The 22,307-nt window shown below is 47.0% G+C and overlaps 1 protein-coding gene across 1 annotated transcript in view; it reads right to left on the reverse strand.

Moving 5' to 3' along the window:
- LOC135572088 (vascular endothelial growth factor receptor 3-like) overlaps positions 1-22,307 on the reverse strand; it is a 153,175-nt gene that overhangs the window by 26,238 nt on the left and 104,630 nt on the right. The window contains exons 4-5 of the mRNA XM_065019103.1: positions 5,460-5,596; positions 3,758-3,932 (exon numbers count right to left, since the gene is read on the reverse strand). Of these exons, the coding sequence (XP_064875175.1) occupies positions 3,758-3,932; positions 5,460-5,596 (312 nt within the window). The remainder of the gene's footprint in view (positions 1-3,757; positions 3,933-5,459; positions 5,597-22,307) is intronic.

The following is a 22,307-nucleotide window of genomic DNA, read 5'->3' on the forward strand; positions in this document are numbered from 1 at the left end:
TCTCTTTGGATGGCCCAGAGAAGTTGAGTCTCTTTGGCTGGACCAGAGAAGTTGAGTCTCTTTGGATGGCCCAGAGAAGTTGAGTCTCTTTGGCTGGACCAGAGAAGTTGAGTCTCTTTGGCTGGACCAGAGAAGTTGAGTCTCTTTGGCTGGCCCAGAGGAGTTGAGTCTCTTTGGCTGGACCAGAGAAGTTGAGTCTCTTTGGCTGGCCCAGAGGAGTTGAGTCTCTTTGGATGGACCAGAGGAGTTGAGTCTCTTTGGCTGTTGGAGTGGGCTAGCAAACTGTCGTCACCTAATCTGTGAGGACTTGATAGTGGAAAGCAAACTGTCGTCACCTAATCTGTGAGGACTTGATAGTGGAAACCAAACTGTCGTCACCTAATCTGTGAGGACTTGATAGTGGAAAGCAAACTGTCGTCACCTAATCTGTGAGGACTTGATAGTGGAAACCAAACTGTCGTCACCTAATCTGTGAGGATTTGATAGGGGAAACCAAACTGTCGTCACCTAATCTGTGAGGATTTGATAGTGGAAACCAAACTGTCGTCACCTAATCTGTGAGGACTTGATAGTGGAAACCAAACTGTCGTCACCTAATCTGCGAGGACTTGATAGGGGAAACCAAACTGTCGAGCTAGCTAGCGTCTGTATGAAGATGAAAGTGTATCTGTACTGGGTGGGAGCTAGCTAGCGTCTGTATGAAGATGATACTGTATCTGTACTGGGTGGGAGCTAACTATCGTCTGTATGAGGATGATAGTGTATCTGTACTGGGTGGGAGCTAGCTATCGTCTGTATGAGGATGGTAGTGTATCTGTACTGGGTGGGAGCTAGCTACCGTCTGTATGAAGATGATACTGTATCTGTACTGGGTGGGAGCTAGCTAGCGTCTGTATGAGGATGATAGTGTATCTGTACTGGGTGTGAGCTAGCTAGCGTCTGTATGAGGATGATAGTGTATCTGTACTGGGTGGGAGCTAGCTAGCGTCTGTATGAAGATGATACTGTATCTGTACTGGGTGGGAGCTAGCTAGCTAGCATCTGTATGAAGATGATACTGTATCTGTACTGGGTGGGAGCTAGCTAGCTAGCATCTGTATGAAGATGATACTGTATCTGTACTGGGTGGGAGCTAGCTAGCATCTGTATGAAGATGATACTGTATCTGTACTGGGTGGGAGCTAGCTAGCCAGAGTCTGTATGAAGATGATAGTGTATCTGTACTGGGTGGGAGCTAGCTAGCGTCTGTATGAAGATGATACTGTATCTGTACTGGGTGTGAGCTAGCTAGCGTCTGTATGAGGATGATAGTGTATCTGTACTGGGTGGGAGATAGCTAGCGTCTGTATGAAGATGATACTGTATCTGTACTGGGTGGGAGCTAGCTAGCGTCTGTATGAAGATGATACTGTATCTGTACTGGGTGGGAGCTAGCTAGCGTCTGTATGAAGATGATACTGTATCTGTACTGGGTGGGAGCTAGCTAGCATCTGTATGAGGATGATAGTGTATCTGTACTGGGTTTGAGCTAGCTAGCGTCTGTATAAAGATGATACTGTATCTGTACTGGGTGGGAGCTAGCTAGCATCTGTATGAAGATGATACTGTATCTGTACTGGGTGGGAGCTAGCTAGCCAGAGTCTGTATGAAGATGATAGTGTATCTGTACTGGGTGGGAGCTAGCTAGCGTCTGTATGAAGATGATACTGTATCTGTACTGGGTGGGAGCTAGCTAGCGTCTGTATGAAGATAATACTGTATCTGTACTGGGTGGGAGCTAGCTAGCGTCTGTATGAAGATGATACTGTATCTGTACTGGGTGGGAGCTAGCTAGCCAGAGTCTGTATGAAGATGATAGTGTATCTGTACTGGGTGGGAGCTAGCTAGCCAGAGTCTGTATGAAGATGATAGTGTATCTGTACTGGGTGGGAGCTAGCTAGCGTCTGTATGAAGATGATACTGTATCTGTACTGGGTGGGAGCTAGCTAGTGTCTGTATGAGGATGATAGTGTATATGTACTGGGTGGGAGCTAGCTAGCGTCTGTATAAGGATGATAGTGTATCTGTACTGGGTGGGAGCTAGCTAGCGTCTGTATAAAGATGATACTGTATCTGTACTGGGTGGGAGCTAGCTAGCTAGCATCTGTATGAAGATGATACTGTATCTGTACTGGGTGGGAGCTAGCTAGCTAGCGTCTGTATAAGGATGATAGTGTATCTGTACTGGGTGGGAGCTAGCTAGCGTCTGTATAAAGATGATACTGTATCTGTACTGGGTGGGAGCTAGCTAGCTAGCATCTGTATGAAGATGATACTGTATCTGTACTGGGTGGGAGCTAGCTAGCTAGCATCTGTATGAAGATGATACTGTATCTGTACTGGGTGGGAGCTAGCTAGCATCTGTATGAAGATGATACTGTATCTGTACTGGGTGGGACCTAGCTAGCCAGAGTCTGTATGAAGATGATAGTGTATCTGTACTGGGTGGGAGCTAGCTAGCGTCTGTATGAAGATGATACTGTATCTGTACTGGGTGGGAGCTAGCTAGCGTCTGTATGAAGATAATACTGTATCTGTACTGGGTGGGAGCTAGCTAGCGTCTGTATGAAGATGATACTGTATCTGTACTGGGTGGGAGCTAGCTAGTGTCTGTATGAAGATAATACTGTATCTGTACTGGGTGGGAGCTAGCTAGCGTCTGTATGAAGATGATACTGTATCTGTACTGGGTGGGAGCTAGCTAGTGTCTGTATGAGGATGATAGTGTATATGTACTGGGTGGGAGCTAGCTAGCGTCTGTATGAGGATGATAGTGTATCTGTACTGGGTGGGAGCTAGCTAGCGTCTGTATGAAGATGATACTGTATCTGTACTGGGTGGGAGCTAGCTAGCGTCTGTATAAAGATGATACTGTATCTGTACTGGGTGGGAGCTAGCTAGCGTCTGTATGAAGATGATACTGTATCTGTACTGGGTGGGAGCTAACTATCGTCTGTATGAGGATGATAGTGTATCTGTACTGGGTGGGAGCTAGCTATCGTCTGTATGAGGATGGTAGTGTATCTGTACTGGGTGGGAGCTAGCTACCGTCTGTATGAAGATGATACTGTATCTGTACTGGGTGGGAGCTAGCTAGTGTCTGTATGAGGATGATAGTGTATCTGTACTGGGTGTGAGCTAGCTAGCGTCTGTATGAGGATGATAGTGTATCTGTACTGGGTGGGAGCTAGCTAGCGTCTGTATGAGGATGATAGTGTATCTGTACTGGGTGGGAGCTAGCTAGCTAGCGTCTGTATGAAGATGATACTGTATCTGTACTGGGTGGGAGCTAGCTAGCTAGCATCTGTATGAAGATGATACTGTATCTGTACTGGGTGGGAGCTAGCTAGCGTCTGTATGAAGATGATACTGTATCTGTACTGGGTGGGAGCTAGCTAGCGTCTGTCTGAGGATGATAGTGTATCTGTACTGGGTGGGAGCTAGCTAGCTAGTGTCTGTATGAGGATGATACTGTATCTGTACTGGGTGGGAGCTAGCTAGCGATATAGAGACATGCAGTATGGCCATCTCTAATGATCTAGAGACATGCAGTATGGTCATCTTTCATGATACTCAGGGCTCTAGTTGTGCTAGTAGTGTATACTAGGTAAAGTGTAGTCAGTAGTGTGAATTCTGGTAACCTGAGGGTGGAGAGGTTATATTTTTCATGCAGGGTGGCTGTGTACTAGGTAGTGTATACTATGTAGTGTATAGTTACCTGTGGACTGCACCAGGTAGAGAGTAGAGCGGTAGTGTCTCCCTTGTCGTGTAGCTTCGCAGTAAATCCCAATGAGGAAAGGTCTGGAGTCTAAGGTTTGTCTAGGAATGGACCAGCCTCTTTTACTGTCCCACACCATCCCCTCATCCTCCAGAAGCATAGGTATCGTCTCCCACTGGGGAGAGAGGAGAGGAGAGAGGGATGAGAGGAGAGGGGAATGAGTGAAGGAGAGAGGAATGAGAGGAGAGAGGAATGAGGGGTGGAGAGAGGGATGAGAAGAGAGGGGAATGAGGGGAGGAGAGAGGAATGAGAAGAGGGGAATGAGGGGAGGAGAGAGGAATGAAGTAGAGAGGGGAATGAGGGGGGAGGAGAGAGGGATGAGAAGAGAGGGGAATGAGGGGAGGAGAGAGGAATGAGTAAATCCCAAGAGGGGAATGAGTCTAAGGGAGGATGGAGAGGATGTCCCACACCAGAGGAGAGGGGAATGATGGGGGAGGAGAGAGGAATGAGAAGAGAGGGGAATGAGGGAAGGAGAGGAAGAGGAATGAGAGGAGAGGGGAATGAGGGGAGGAGAGAGGAATGAGAAGAGAGGGGAATGAGGGGAGGAGAGAGGAATGAGAAGAGAGGGAATGAGGAGAGAGGAATGAGAGAGAGGGGAATGAGGGGAGGAGAGAGGAATGAGAAGAGAGGGGAATGAGGGGAGGAGAGAGGGATGAGAAGAGAGGGGAATGAGGGGAGGAGAGAGGAATGAGAAGAGAGGGGAATGAGGGGAGGAGAGAGGAATGAGAAGAGAGGGGAATGAGGGGAGGAGAGAGGAATGAGAAGAGAGGGGAATGAGGGGAGGAGAGAGGAATGTGTGGGTTAATGGATAAAGAGAGGATGATTATTGTGAAAATAAAGAGAATGGATGGAGATTGGTGAAAAGTGAGACTAGAGAAGGAGAGCAGAGTAGAGTAGAGTAGAGTAGAATAGAGCAGAGTAGAATAGAATAGAGCATAGCAGAGCAGAGTAGAGTAGAGCAGAGTAGAATAGAATAGGGCAGAGTAGAGTAGAGTAGAGTAGAGTAGAGTAGAGCAGAGTAGAGCAGAGTAGAGTAGAATATAATAGAGCAGAGTAGAATAGAGCAGAGCAAGTGAGGAGCAGAGTAGAGAGGCAATGAGAGTAGAGTAGCATAGAGCAGAGTAGAGCAGAGTTGTGTAGAGTAGAATATAATAGAGCAGAGTAGAATAGAGCAGAGTAGAGTAGAATAGAGCAGAGTAGAGTAGAGCAGAGTTGTGTAGAGTAGAATATAATAGAGCAGAGTAGAATAGAGCAGAGTAGAGTAGAGTAGAACAGAGTAGGGTAGAGTAGAATAGAGTAGAGTAGAGTAGAGCAGAGTAGAGTAGAGTAGAGTAGAGCAGAGTAGAGTAGAGCTGAGTAGAGCAGAGTAGAGTAGAGTAGAATAGAGTAGAATATAATAGAATTGAGCAGAGCATAGTAGAGTCGAATAGAGTAGAGTAGAATAGAGTAGAATAGAGTAGAGTAGAGTAGACTACAGTAGAGTAGAATAGAGCAGTAGAGTAGTGTATAATAGAATAGAATAGAATAGAATAGTAGAGTAGAGTAGAATAGAGCAGTAGAATATAATAGAATAGAGTAGAGTAGAGTAGAGCATAGTACTGTAGAACATAGCAGAGTACAACAGAGTAGTGAAGGTACCAACCAGATAAAGTGTGACGTTGAGGTCGGGCACAGTGACTAGACAAGGTACTGTGACGTGAGTGGAGGATCTTGATATGAAGATGGTCTCCAGGTCCCCGTTGCTTCCTCTGTTTCTCCTCAGAAAAGGCTGCTCCAAATCTGGAGGAATGGAGACAGGACAGTCAAGGACAACGACAAAGATAATATATACACGTTTAGAATGGAGACAGGACAGTCAAGGACAACGACAAAGATAATATATACACGTTTAGAATGGAGACAGGACAGTCAAGGCAGTCAGAGGACAACGACAAAGATAATATATACACGTTTAGAATGGAGACAGGACAGTCAAGGCAGTCAGACGACAACGACAAAGATAATATATACACGTTTAGAATGGAGACAGGACAGTCAAGGCAGTCAGACGACAACGACAAAGATAATATATACACGTTTAGAATGGAGACAGGACAGTCAAGGCAGTCAGCGACACGACAAAGATAATATATACACGTTTAGAATGGAGACAGGACAGTCAAGGCAGTCAGAGGACAACGACAAAGATAATATATACACGTTTAGAATGGAGACAGGACAGTCAAGCACAACGACAAAGATAATATACACACGTTTAGAATGGAGACAGGACAGTCAAGGCAGTCAGACGACAACGACAAAGATAATATATACACGTTTAGAATGGAGACAGGACAGTCAAGGCAGTCAGACGACAACGACAAAGATAATATACACACGTTTAGAATGGAGACAGGACAGTCAAGGACATCGACAAAGATAATATATACACGTTTAGAATGGAGACAGGACAGTCAAGGCAGTCAGACGACAACGACAAAGATAATATATACACGTTTAGAATGGAGACAGGACAGTCAAGGCAGTCAGACGACAACGACAAAGATAATATATACACGTTTAGAATGGAGACAGGACAGTCAAGGCAGTCAAGCACAACGACAAAGATAATATATACACGTTTAGAATGGAGACAGGACAGTCAAGGCAGTCAGACGACAACGACAAAGATAATATACACACGTTTAGAATGGAGACAGGACAGTCAAGCACAACGACAAAGATAATATACACACGTTTAGAATGGAGACAGGACAGTCAAGGCAGTCAGACGACAACGACAAAGATAATATATACACGTTTAGAATGGAGACAGGACAGTCAAGGCAGTCAGACGACAACGACAAAGATAATATATACACGTTTAGAATGGAGACAGGACAGTCAAGGCAGTCAGACGACAACGACAAAGATAATATACACACGTTTAGAATGGAGACAGGACAGTCAAGGCAGTCAGACGACAACGACAAAGATAATATACACACGTTTAGAATGGAGACAGGACAGTCAAGGCAGTCAGAGGACAACGACAAAGATAATATATACACGTTTAGAATGGAGACAGGACAGTCAAGCACAACGACAAAGATAATATATACACGTTTAGAATGGAGACAGGACAGTCAAGGACAACGACAAAGATAATATATACACGTTTAGAATGGAGACAGGACAGTCAAGCACAACGACAAAGATAATATACACACGTTTAGAATGGAGACAGGACAGTCAAGGCAGTCAGACGACAACGACAAAGATAATATACACACGTTTAGAATGGAGACAGGACAGTCAAGGACAACGACAAAGATAATATATACACGTTTAGAATGGAGACAGGACAGTCAAGCACAACGACAAAGATAATATACACACGTTTAGAATGGAGACAGGACAGTCAAGGCAGTCAGACGACAACGACAAAGATAATATATACACGTTTAGAATGGAGACAGGACAGTCAAGGCAGTCAGACGACAACGACAAAGATAATATACACACGTTTAGAATGGAGACAGGACAGGCAAGGCAGTCAGACGACAACGACAAAGATAATATACACACGTTTAGAATGGAGACAGGACAGTCAAGGCAGTCAGACGACAACGACAAAGATAATATATACACGTTTAGAATGGAGACAGGACAGTCAAGGCAGTCAGACGACAACGACAAAGATAATATATACACGTTTAGAATGGAGACAGGACAGTCAAGGCAGTCAGACGACAACGACAAAGATAATATATACACGTTTAGAATGGAGACAGGACAGTCAAGGCAGTCAGACGACAACGACAAAGATAATATATACACGTTTAGAATGGAGACAGGACAGTCAAGGACAACGACAAAGATAATATATACACGTTTAGAATGGAGACAGGACAGTCAAGCACAACGACAAAGATAATATATACACGTTTAGAATGGAGACAGGACAGTCAAGGCAGTCAGAGGACAACGACAAAGATAATATATACACGTTTAGAATGGAGACAGGACAGTCAAGGCAGTCAGACGACAACGACAAAGATAATATATACACGTTTAGAATGGAGACAGGACAGTCAAGGCAGTCAGACGACAACGACAAAGATAATATATACACGTTTAGAATGGAGACAGGACAGTCAAGGCAGTCAGAGGACAACGACAAAGATAATATATACACGTTTAGAATGGAGACAGGACAGTCAAGGCAGTCAGAGGACAACGACAAAGATAATATATACACGTTTAGAATGGAGACAGGACAGTCAAGGCAGTCAGACGACAACGACAAAGATAATATATACACGTTTAGAATGGAGACAGGACAGTCAAGGCAGTCAGACGACAACGACAAAGATAATATATACACGTTTAGAATGGAGACAGGACAGTCAAGGCAGTCAGACGACAACGACAAAGATAATATATACACGTAGAAGAATGGAGTCAAGCACAAGGACAAAGTCAACGTTTAGAATGGAGACAGGGAACGACAAAGATAATATACACACAAAGTTTAGAATGGAGACAGGACAGTCAAGGCAGTCAGACGACAACGACAAAGATAATATACACACGTTTAGAATGGAGACAGGACAGTCAAGGCAGTCAAGGACAACGACAAAGATAATATACACACGTTTAGAATGGAGACAGGACAGTCAAGGGCAAAGATAATATCGTTTAGAATGGAGACAGGACAACGACAAAGATAATATATACACGTTTAGAATGGAGACAGGACAGTCAAGGCAGTCAGAGGACATCGACAAAGATAATATATACACGTTTAGAATGGAGACAGGACAGTCAAGGCAGTCAGACGACAACGACAAAGATAATATATACACGTTTAGAATGGAGACAGGACAGTCAAGGCAGTCAGACGACAACGACAAAGATAATATATACACGTTTAGAATGGAGACAGGACAGTCAAGGCAGTCAAGCACAACGACAAAGATAATATATACACGTTTAGAATGGAGACAGGACAGTCAAGGCAGTCAGACGACAACGACAAAGATAATATACACACGTTTAGAATGGAGACAGGACAGTCAAGCACAACGACAAAGATAATATACACACGTTTAGAATGGAGACAGGACAGTCAAGGCAGTCAGACGACAACGACAAAGATAATATATACACGTTTAGAATGGAGACAGGACAGTCAAGGCAGTCGACAAAGATAATATATACACGTTTAGAATGGAGACAGGACAGTCAAGGCAGTCAGACGACAACGACAAAGATAATATACACACGTTTAGAATGGAGACAGGACAGTCAAGGCAGTCAGACGACAACGACAAAGATAATATACACACGTTTAGAATGGAGACAGGACAGTCAAGGCAGTCAGAGGACAACGACAAAGATAATATATACACGTTTAGAATGGAGACAGGACAGTCAAGCACAACGACAAAGATAATATATACACGTTTAGAATGGAGACAGGACAGTCAAGGCAGTCAGACGACAACGACAAAGATAATATATACACGTTTAGAATGGAGACAGGACAGTCAAGGACAACGACAAAGATAATATATACACGTTTAGAATGGAGACAGGACAGTCAAGGCAGTCAGACGACAACGACAAAGATAATATATACACGTTTAGAATGGAGACAGGACAGTCAAGGCAGTCAGACGACAACGACAAAGATAATATATACACGTTTAGAATGGAGACAGGACAGTCAAGGCAGTCAAGGACAACGACAAAGATAATATATACACGTTTAGAATGGAGACAGGACAGTCAAGGACAACGACAAAGATAATATACACACGTTTAGAATGGAGACAGGACAGTCAAGCACAACGACAAAGATAATATACACACGTTTAGAATGGAGACAGGACAGTCAAGGCATAACAAACGACAAAGATAATATATACACGTTTAGAATGGAGACAGGACAGTCAAGGCAGTCAGACGACAACGACAAAGATAATATATACACGTTTAGAATGGAGACAGGACAGTCAAGGTCAAAAGATAATATATTTTCAAAGAGACGTTTAGAATGGAGACAGGACAAAGATAATATACACACGTTTAGAATGGAGACAGGACAGTCAAGGCAGTCAGACGACAACGACAAAGATAATATATACACGTTTAGAATGGATACGACAACGACAAAGATAATATACACGTTTAGAATGGAGACAGGACAGTCAAGGCAGTCAGACGACAACGACAAAGATAATATATACACGATAATTATACACGTTTAGAATGGAGACAGGACACAGGACAAAGTCAACGCAGAATGGAGACAGACAAGTCAAGACAAACGACAAAGATAATATATACACGTTTAGAATGGAGACAGGACAGTCAAGGCAGGACGACAACGACAAAATATCACGTTTAGAATGGAGACAGGACAGTCAAGGCAGTCAGACGACAACGACAAAGATAATATATACACGTTTAGAATGGAGACAGGTCAGTCAAGGACAACGACAAAGATAATATATACACGTTTAGAATGGAGACAGGACAGTCAAGCACAACGACAAAGATAATATATACACGTTTAGAATGGAGACAGGACAGTCAAGGACAACGACAAAGATAATATATACACGTTTAGAATGGAGACAGGACAGTCAAGGACAACGACAAAGATAATATATACACGTTTAGAATGGAGACAGGGTCAACAGTCAAACAACGACAAAGATAATATATACACGTTTAGAATGGAGACAGGACAGTCAAGGCAGTCAGACGACAACGACAAAGATAATATACACACGTTTAGAATGGAGACAGGACAGTCAAGGACAACGACAAAGATAATATATACACGTTTAGAATGGAGACAGGACAGTCAAGCACAACGACAAAGATAATATACACACGTTTAGAATGGAGACAGGACAGTCAAGGCAGTCAGACGACAACGACAAAGATAATATACACACGTTTAGAATGGAGACAGGACAGTCAAGGCAGTCAGACGACAACGACAAAGATAATATATACACGTTTAGAATGGAGACAGGACAGTCAAGGCAGTCAGAGGACAACGACAAAGATAATATATACACGTTTAGAATGGAGACAGGACAGTCAAGGCAGTCAGACGACAACGACAAAGATAATATATACACGTTTAGAATGGAGACAGGACAGTCAAGGCAGTCAGGACAACGACAAAGATAATATACAATATAATGTTCAATATACACGTTTAGAATGAAGACAATCAGTCGACCGTGATCGTTTGTGTTACGGCTTGGCTGGAACAAAAGTATTTTCACACAACCCTTAAGGATTAATAAAGTACAATCTAATCTCATCTCATTTCACCAACTCCCTGTGTCTAAATCACCCATATACCAGCCTCTAGGGCCCCTGCAGAGTGTCATTCTAAAGTATCTAATATTGCAATCTAGTAATTTGCTCCTAGCGCCACAGATAGAACAACGAGCCAGATATTTCACCCGGATGTAAAAATGGGAAGCATCCGGTTGGCGTTTCCTCTCACTACCAAATATGGTGATGAGAGGAAGCCTATTGGCCGGCAGTGGGAGAAGATGGAGCGAGATGGATTTCTGCCGATATTCTGCTCATTTTCTCATCTATGAATTTGATCTCAATACTGTTTTCTGTTCTCAAAACTAGAATCTGTTACAAACAGAGTGGACAACGTTCTGTAGACTTTGGCCTTTGGTTATGTTTTAAAAAATGCGTTGTTTTCGAAGGAGTGCAAGGGAAACATTGAATTATTGCACATCCGCACTTCACAGAGTAGGCGTTCCCTAATGTAAATATGCAAATGAAATCTCGCTAGCTCGGGCTTGGCTCTGCACAACCTCCTTGCTTGGCTCTTCCAACCTCCTTGCTTGTTCTGTTTTGATTAATTTGCTCCTGTTGGAAAAGACAGGCTGTGGTTTATCTTGGGTTAGTTACAAAAAATCTTTGCTAGCACTATTTATCAAGGCAATAGAACATCTCAACCAATAACAGTTAGAAACCACAGGATCCTGATTGCCTTCATTAAAACAGTAAGATGGTTTCACCTCAGGATATCGGTCTGATAGGTGAACGTACTGTATCTCTGTGTTGCGCTGAAAATCACCTTGATGTTTCACTCTGTATATCATTGTTACTGCATGGGGCTAGACTTCACAGACATTTCTGTCACCAATTTACATTGTCTACTTCCAAAATGGCACCCTATTAGAGGCCTATGGGCCCTGGTCAAAATAAGTATACTATAGGAACTAGGGTGGATAGCTGCCGCTTTACGGGCTCCTGATAAATTCTTCTACTTTAGGTGGGGGGGGGGGGTTTCCCGCTGATCTCACATTTCTTTTTAAATATAATGTTTCCTCCATTTCCTATGATTGAAAAAAGCTTCTGGACATCAGAACGGCAATAATCCCTAACCTCCATTCTGATTAAGATTTCAACTTCAACCAGTAAGGGGCACAGGACATTCTGCACATCCCGGACCAGGCCCTAATCACAAAGACTCGGGAAAAGGAAGAGATGGTGTAAGACGTGCGGGCACCCTGACGAAAGTACGTCGGCGAATAAATGAACCGCATCTACCCTTCGTTCTATTGCCGAGGCACCAAATCACTGGAGAACAAACTGAACAAGCTCCGTTCGAGACTATCCTATCAACAGGACCTGAAAAACTGTAATATCTTATGTTTTCTTGGAGTCGTAGCTGAACAAGGAAATGTTTTTTAAAACCATTTAGCTGGTTTTTCTATTTATCGGCAGGACCGAACGGCAGGACAGAACGGCAGGAATACCTCAGAGTACCCCATGATGAGTTGTAGAACACACAATTTAACAAGTGAGTTCTCATCTATATTATTCCTAGCTGTCTATATACCACCACAGACCGATGCTGGCACTAAGACCGCACTCAATGAGCTGTGTAAAGACCATACGCAAACAAGAAAATGCTCATCCAGAGGCGGCGCTCCTAGTGGCCGGGGAATTTAATGCAGGCAAACTAAAATCATTTCTACCAGCATGTTAAATGTGCAACCAGAGGGGGAAAAAAACTACAGACCACCTTTACTCCACACAGAGATGCGTACAAAGCTCTCCCTCACCCTCCATTTGCCAAATCTGACCATAACTCTATCCTCCTGATTCCTGCTTACAAGCAAAAACTAAAGCGGGAAGTACCTAAATGCTAAATGCTAAATGCTCAATACGGAAGTCGCCAGATGACGCAGATGCTAAGCTACAGGACTGTTTTGCAAAGACTGGAATATGTTCTGGGACTCTTCTGATGGCATTGAGGAGTACAACACATCAGTCATCAATAAGTGCATCAATGACGTTGTCTCCACAGTGGCTGGACGTACATACCCCAACCAGAAGCCATGGATTACAGAGACTGGACGTACATACCCCAACCAGAAGCCATGGATTACAGAGACTGGACGTACATACCCCAACCAGAAGCCATGGACTACAGAGACTGGACGTACATACCCCAACCAGAAGCCATGGATTACAGAGACTGGACGTACATACCCCAACCAGAAGCCATGGACTACAGAGACTGGACGTACATACCCCAACCAGATGGTGGTTGGTGTGTGTGATACTGGTGGTTGGTGTGTGTGATACTGGTGGTTGGTGTGTGTGATACCGGTGGTTGGTGTGTGTGATACTGGTGGTTGGTGTGTGTGATACTGGTGGTTGGTGTGTTTGATACTGGTGTTTGGTGTGTGTGATACTGGTGGTTGGTGTGTGTGATACTGGTGGTTGGTGTGTGTGATACCGGTGGTTGGTGTGTGTGATGCCGGTGGTTGGTGTGTGTGATACCGGTGGTTGGTGTGTGTGATACTGGTGGTTGGTGTGTGTGATATCGGTGGTTGGTGTGTGTGATACTTGTGTTCCTGCCACCAGTGGCCAAATACACACAGGTACAGAGTTAAACAACTCAACAATAAATACCCCCAGGTATGAGGAGAGGGGTCCTATGTTGTTAGGAGGGAGGGATGAGGGTCATGGCTGTGAGGAGAGGGGTGTTATATGCGGCATCCCAATTGGCACCCTAAGAGGGCGAGGTGATGAGCTCCGGCAGGCTAAATGAGGCAAGGGGCACTGGGAGTGAGGGTTTAAGGGGAGAGTGAGGTCTGGCAGGCTAACTGAAGCCACATGGTCCCACTCTTATCCTGCCGCCTGTTAGTTCTATTTTACTGCTCCTTTAATCTCCTCTCCCATCCCCTCCTCCCCGGCCACCTCCTCTCCTTTCCCCTCCTCTCCTCTCCCCTCCCTTCCCCTCTCCTCTCCCTCCCCTTCACTCCTTTCCTCTCCCCAGCCCTCCTCTCCCCAGCCCTCCTCTCCCCAGCCCTCCTCCCCTCCCCCTCCTCTCCTCTCCCCTCCCCTCCACTCCTCTCCCCTCCCCAGCCCTCCTCTCCCCTCCACGCCCCTCCTCTCCTCTCCCCTCCCTTCCCTTCTCCTCTCCCTCCACTCCTCTCCCTCCCCAGCACCCCTCTCCCCTCCACGCCCCTCCTCTCCCTCCCTCCCTCCCCTCCCCTCCTCTCCTCTCCCTCCCTCCCTCCCCTCCCCTCCCCTCCCCTCCTCTCCTCTCCTCTACTCACTTCTCCTCTTGTCCTGTAGCCTTTTAGCTATAATTTACAGCTAGCTGGTGGTTCATCTGGCTCTGATCAGCCTCCAGCAGGGATCTGGAGAAACTGTTTGGGCACCGTGTCAGGACAGATCAACACGACTTAACAATGAGACTACCAGCCAGTCAGCCAGCCAGCCAGCCAGTCAGTCAGTCAGTCAGGCAGGCAGTCAGCCAGCCAGCCAGCAGGATTTAACCAGGCAGCAGGTTCTCCAAAAATGACAATGATCTCTCTAGCTCCCCAACATTACATCCCCTACCTCCCCTACCTCCATAACATCCCCTACCTCTATAACATCCCCTACCTCCATAACATCCCCTACCTCCATAACATCCCCTACCTCCATAACATCCCCTACCTCCATAACATCCCCTACCTCCCCTACCTCCATAACATCCCCTACCTCTATAACATCCCCCTCCCCTACCTCCATAACATCCCCTACCTCCATAACATCCCCCTACCTCCATAACATCCCCTACCTCCATAACATCCCCTACCTCCATAACATCCCCTACCTCCCCTACCTCCATAACATCCCCTACCTCCATAACATCCCCTACCTCCATAACATCCCCTATCTCCATAACATCCCCTACCTCCCCCTACCTCCATAACATCCCCTACCTCCATAACATCCCCTATCTCCATAACATCCCCTACCTCAATAACATCCCCTACCTCCCCTACCTCCATAACATCTCCTACCTCCATAACATCCCCTACCTCCATAACATCCCCTACCTCCATAACATCCCCTACCTCCATAACATCCCCTACCTCCATAACATCCCCTACCTCCCCTACCTCCATAACATCCCCTACCTCCCCTACCTCCATAACATCCCCTACCTCCCCTACCTCCATAACATCCCCTACCTCCATAACATCCCCTACCTCCCCTACCTCCATAACATCCCCTACCTCCATAACATCCCCTACCTCCATAACATCCCCTATCTCCATAATCCCCATCCCCCTACCTCCATAACATCCCCTACCTCCATAACTCCCCTACCTCCATAACATCCCCTACCTCCATAACATCCCCTACCTCCCCTACCTCCATAACATCCCCTACCTCCATAACATCCCCTACTACCTCCATAACATCCCCTACCTCCCCCTACCTCCATAACATCCCTACCTCCATAACATCCCCTACCTCCATAACCTCCCCTCCATAACATCCCCTACCTCCTCCCCTACCTCCATAACATCCCCTACCTCCATAACATCCCCTACCTCCATAACATCCCCTACCTCCCCTACCTCCATAACATCCCCTACCTCCCCTACCTCCATAACATCCCCTACCTCCATAACATCCCCCTACCTCCCCTACCTCCATAACATCCCCTACCTCCCCTACATCCCCCTACCTCCATAACATCCCCTACCTCCATAACATCCCCTACCTCCATAACATCCCCTACCTCCCCTACCTCCATAACATCCCCTACCTCCATAACATCCCCTACCTCATAACATCCCCTACCTCCATAACATCCCCTACCTCCCCTACCTCCATAACATCCCCTACCTCCATAACATCCCCTACCTCCATAACATCCCCTACCTCCATAACATCCCCTACCTCCATAACATCCCCCATAACATCCCCTCCAACATCCCCCTACTCCCTCCATAACATCCCCTACATCTCCCCTACCTCCATAACATCCCCTACCTCCCATCCCCTACCTCCATAACATCCCCCCTACCTCCCCTACCTCCATAACATCCCTCTCCTACCTCCATATCCCCTACATCATCCCTACCTCCCCTACCTCCATAACATCTACCTCCCCTACCTCCATAACATCCCCTACCTCCATAACATCCCCTACCTCCCTCCATAACATCCCTACCTCCCCTACCTCCATAACATCCCCTACCTATCATAACATCCCTACCCCTACCTCCATAACATCCCTACCTCCCCTCCTATCCCCTCCATAACATCCCCTAATCCCTACCTCCCTACCTCCATAACATCCCTCCTATAACATCCCTACCTCCATAACATCCCTACCTCTATAAACATCCCCTACCTCCATAACATCCCCTACCTCCATAACATCCCCTACCTCCATAACATCTCCATAACATCCTCCATAACACCCCTACCTCCCCTACCTCCATAACATCCCCTACCTCTATAACATCCCCTCCCCTCCCCTACCTCCATAACATCCCCTACCTCCATAACATCCCCCCTACCTCCCTCATCCCCTACCTCCATAACATCCCCTACCTCCCTACCTCCATAACATCCCTACCTCCATAGCATCCCTACCTCCATAACATCCCCTCCCCTACCTCCATAACATCCCCCTACCTCCATAACATCCCTACCTCCTCCTACCTCCATAACATCCCCTACCTCCCCTACCTCCATAACACTCCCCTACCTCCATATCCCCCTACCTCCATAACATCCCTACCTCCATAACATCCCCTACCTCCATAACATCCCTACCTACCTCCCCTACCTCCATAACATCCCCCTACCTCCCTACCTCCATAACATCCCCCTACCTCCATAACATCCCTACCTCCTCCCCTACCTCCATAACATCCCCTACCTCCTAACATCTCCTACATCCCATCCTATCTCCATAACATCCCTATCTCCATAACATCCCTCCTCTACCTCCATAACATCCCCCTACCTCCCCCTACCTCCATAACATCCCCTACCTCCCCTACCTCCATAACATCCCCTCCTCCATAACATCCCTACCTCCATAACATCCCCTACCTCCATAACATCCCCTACCTCCCCTACCTCCATAACATCCCCTACCTCCATAACATCCCCTACCTCCATAACATCCCCTATCCCCTATCTCCATAACATCCCTACCTCTCCATAACATCCCCTACCTCCATAACATCCCCTACCTCCCCTACCTCCATAACATCCCCTACCTCCTAACCCCTACCTCCACTCCATAACATCCCCTACCTCCCCTACCTCCATAACATCCCCTACCTCCATAACATCCCCTACCTCCATAACATCATCCCCTACCTCCATAACATCCCCTACCTCCATAACATCCCTACCTCCATAACATCCCCCCTACCTCCATAACATCCCCTACCTCCATAACATCCCCTACCTCCCTACCTCCATAACATCCCTACCTCCATAACACTATCCCCTACCTCCATAACATCCCTACATCCCTACCTCCATAACATCCCCTACCTATAACCCCTACCTCCATAACATCTAACATCCCTACCTCCATAACATCCCCCTATCTCCATAACATCCCTACCTCCATAACATCCCCTACATCCATAACATCCCCTATCCCTAACATCCCCTACCTCCATAACATCCCTACCTCCCCTCCCCTACCTCCATAACATCCCTACCTCCATAACATCCCCCTACCTCCATAACATCCCCTACCTCCCCTACCTCCATAACATCCCCCTACCTCCATAACATCCCCTACCTCCCTACCTCCATAAACACCTCCCTACCTCCCCTACCTCCATAACATCCCTACCTCCATAGCATCCCATCTCCCTACCTCCATAACATCCCCTACCTCCCCTAACTCCATAACATCCCTACATACATCCCCTACCTCCATAACATCCCCCTACCTCCATACATCCCCTACCTCCATAACATCCCCTACCTCCATAACATCCCCTACCTCCATAACATCCCCTACCTCCCCCTACCTCCTAACATCCCTACCTCCCTACCTCCATAACATCCCCTACCTCCCCTACCTCCATAACATCCCCTACCTCCATAACATCCCCTCCCCTACCTCCATAACATCCCTACCTCCATCAACGTCCCCTACCTCCATAACATCCCCTACCTCCCTACCCTCCATAACATCCCCTACCTCCATAACATCCCCTACCTCCATAATCCCCATCCCCCTACCTCCATAACATCCCCCCTCCTAACATCCCTACCTCCATAACATCCCCTACCTCCATAACATCCCCCCCCTACCTCCCCTACATCCCTACCTCCATAACATCCCCTACCTCCTCCATAACATCCCCTACCTCCCCTACCTCCATAACATCCTCCTAACATCCCCCTCCCCCATAACATCCTAGCTCATCCTCCTACATCCCCCTACCTCCATAACATCCCCTACCTCCATAACATCCCCTACCTCCATAACTACCTCCATAACATCCCCTACCTCCATAACATCCCCTACCTCCTCCCTAACATCCCTACCTCCATAACATCCCCTACCTCCATAACATCCCCTACCATCCCTACCTCCATAACATCCCCTACCTCCTACCTAACATCCCCTACCTCCATAACATCCCTACCTCCCTAACATCCCTACCTCATAATCCACATCCCTAACATCCCCCATACATCCCTACCTCCATAACATCCCTACTACATCCCCTCATAACATAACCTCCCCTACCTCCATAACATCCCTACCTCCCTACCTCCATAACATCCTCCATAACATCTACATCCCCTACCTCCATAACATCCCCTCCCCTCCATAACATCCCTACCTCCATAGCATCCCTACCTCCATAACATCCCCTACCTCCATAACATCCCTACCTCCATAACATCCCTACCTCCATAACATCCCCTACCTCCATAACATCCCTACCTCCCTACCTCCATAACATCCCCTACCTCCACCTCCATAACATCCCTACCTCCATAACATCCCCTACCTCCATAGCATCCCTACCTCCATAACATCCCCTACCTCCATAACATCCCCTACGTCCCCTCCCCTACCTCCATAACATAACATCCCTACCTCCATAACATCCCTACCTCCATAACATCCCCTACCTCCCCTACCTCCATAACGTCCCAACATCCCTACCTCCATAACATCCCCTACCTCCATAACATCCCCCTCCATAACATCCCTACCTCCATAACATCCCTACCTCCCCTACCTCCATAACATCCCCTACCTCCTATAACTCCCCCTACCTCCATAACATCCCCTACCTCCCTCCCTATAACATCATCCCTACCTCCATAACATCCCTACCTACCTCTCCCTACCTCCATAACATCCCTACCTCCATAACATCCCCTACCTCCATAACATCCCCTACCTCCATAACATCCCCTACCTCCATAACATCCCTACCTCCATAACATCCCCTACCTCCATAACATCCCCTACCTCCATAACATCCCCTACATCCCTCCCTAACATCCCTACCTAACATCCCTACCTCCATAACATATCCCCTACCTCCCCCATAACATCCCCTACCTCCATAACATACCTCCATAACATCCCCTCCTCCATAACATCCCTACCTCCATAACATCCCTACCTCCATAACATCCCCTACCTCGTCCCTACCTCCATAACATCCCCTACCTCCTCCCTACCTCCTAACGTCCCCTCCATACATCCTATCCAGCATCCCCTACCTCCATAACATCCCCTACCTCCATAACTCCCCTACATCCATAACATCCCCTACCTCCATAACATCCCTACCTCCATAACATCCCCTACCTCCATAACATCCCTACCTCCCCTACCTCCATAACATCCCCTACCTCCCCTACCTCCTAACATCTACCTCCATAACATCCCCTACCTCCATAACATCCCCTATCCCCTCCATAACATCCCCTACCTCCATAACATCCCCTACCTCCATAACATCCCCTACCTCCATAACATCCCCTACCTCCCTACCTCCATAACATCCCCTACCTCCCCTACCTCCCCATCCCTAACATAACATCCCCTACCTCCATAACATCCCTATCCCCTACCTCCATAACATCCCCTACCTCCATAACATCCCCTACCTCCATAACATCCCTACCTCCATAACATCCCTACCTCCCTACCTCCATAACATCCCCTACCTCCATAACATCCCCTACCTACCTCCATAACATCCCCTACCTCCCCTACCTCCCATCCCTAACATCCCTACCTCCCCTAACATCCCTAACATCCCTACCTCCATAACATCCCTACCTCCATAACATCCCCTACCTCCATATCCTCCATCCCTACCTCCATAACATCCCTACCTCCATAATACATCCCCATCTCCTAACATCCCTACCTCCATAACATCCCTACCTCCATAACATCCCCATCCCCTACCTCCATAACATACCCCCTACCTCCATAACATCCCCTACCTCCATAACATCCCTACCTCCATAACACACATCCCTACCTCCATAACATCCCCTACCTCCATAACATCCCCTACCTCCATAACATCCCTACCTCCATAACATCCCCTACCTCCCTACATCCATAACATCCCCTACCTCCCTAACTATCCATAACATCCCCTACCTCCATAACATCCCCTACCTCCCTACCTCCATAACATCCCCTACCTCCCTCCATAACATCCCCTACCTCCCCTACCTCCATAACATCCCTACCTCCTATCTCCATAACATCCCTACCTCCCCTACCTCCATAACATCCCTACCTCCATATCACCTACCTCCCCCTACCTCCATAACATCCCTACCTCCCCTACCTCCATAATCCCCCTACCTCCATAACATCCCCTACCTCCATAACATCCCCTACCTCCATAACATCCCTACCTCCATAACATCCCCTCTCCCTACTACCTCCATAACATCCCCTACCTCCATAAATCCCCTATCTCCCTACCTCCATAACCTCCCCTACCTCCCCTACCTCCATAACATCCCTACCTCCATAACCCCTACCTCCATAACATCCCTACCTCCCCTACCTCCATAACATCCTCCCTACCTCCATAACATCCTCCTACCTCCCCTACCTCCATAACATCCCCTACCTCCATAACATCCCTACCTCCATAACATCTACCCCTACCTCCATAACATCCCTACCTCCATAACATCCCCTACCTCCATAACATCCCTACCTCCCTACCTCCATAACATACCTCCCTACCTCCATAACATCCCCTACCTCCCCTACCTCCATAACATCATCCCCTACCTCCATAACATCCCTACCTCCATAACATCCCCTCCTCCCCTACCTCCATAACATCCCCTCCCCTACCTCCATAACATCCCCCTACCTCCCATCCTACCTCTATAACATCCCTACCTCCCATAACATCCCTACCTCCTCCATAACATCCCCTACCTCCATAACATCCCCTACCTCCATAACATCCCCTACCTCCATAACATCCCCCCTACCTCCATAACATCCCCTACCTCCCTACCTCCATACATCCCCTACCTCCCCTACCTCCATAACGTCCTCTACCTCCCTACCTCCATAACATCCCTACATCCCCCTCCATAACATCCCTACCTCCATAACATCCCCTACCTCCCCTACCTCCATAACATCCCCCTATCTCCCTAACTCCATAACATCCCCTACCTCCATAACATCCCCTATCTCCCATCCCTACCTCCATAACATCCCCTGCATCCTCCTCCCCTCCATAACATCCCTACCTCCATAACATCCCTACCTCCTAACCATCCCTACCTCCATAACATCCCCTACCTCCCTACCTCCATAACATCCCTACCTCCCTACCTCCATAACATCCCCTACCTCCATACATCCCCTACCTCCCTACCTCCATAACATCCTCCCTCCCTACCATAACATCCCTACCTCCATAACATCCCCTACCTCCATAACATCCCCTACCTCCATAACATCCTATCTCCCCTACCCCCTACCTCCATAACATCCCCTACCTCTACCTCCTAACATCCCTACCTCCATAACATCCCCTACCTCATAACATCCCCTACCTCCATAACATCTCCTACCTCCCCATAACCCTATCTCCATAACATCCCCTACCTCCATAACCTCCCTACCTCCCCTACCTCCATAACA

This window comes from Oncorhynchus nerka, linkage group LG6 (assembly GCF_034236695.1).
Source record: "Oncorhynchus nerka isolate Pitt River linkage group LG6, Oner_Uvic_2.0, whole genome shotgun sequence".
NCBI lineage: Eukaryota > Metazoa > Chordata > Actinopteri > Salmoniformes > Salmonidae > Oncorhynchus > Oncorhynchus nerka.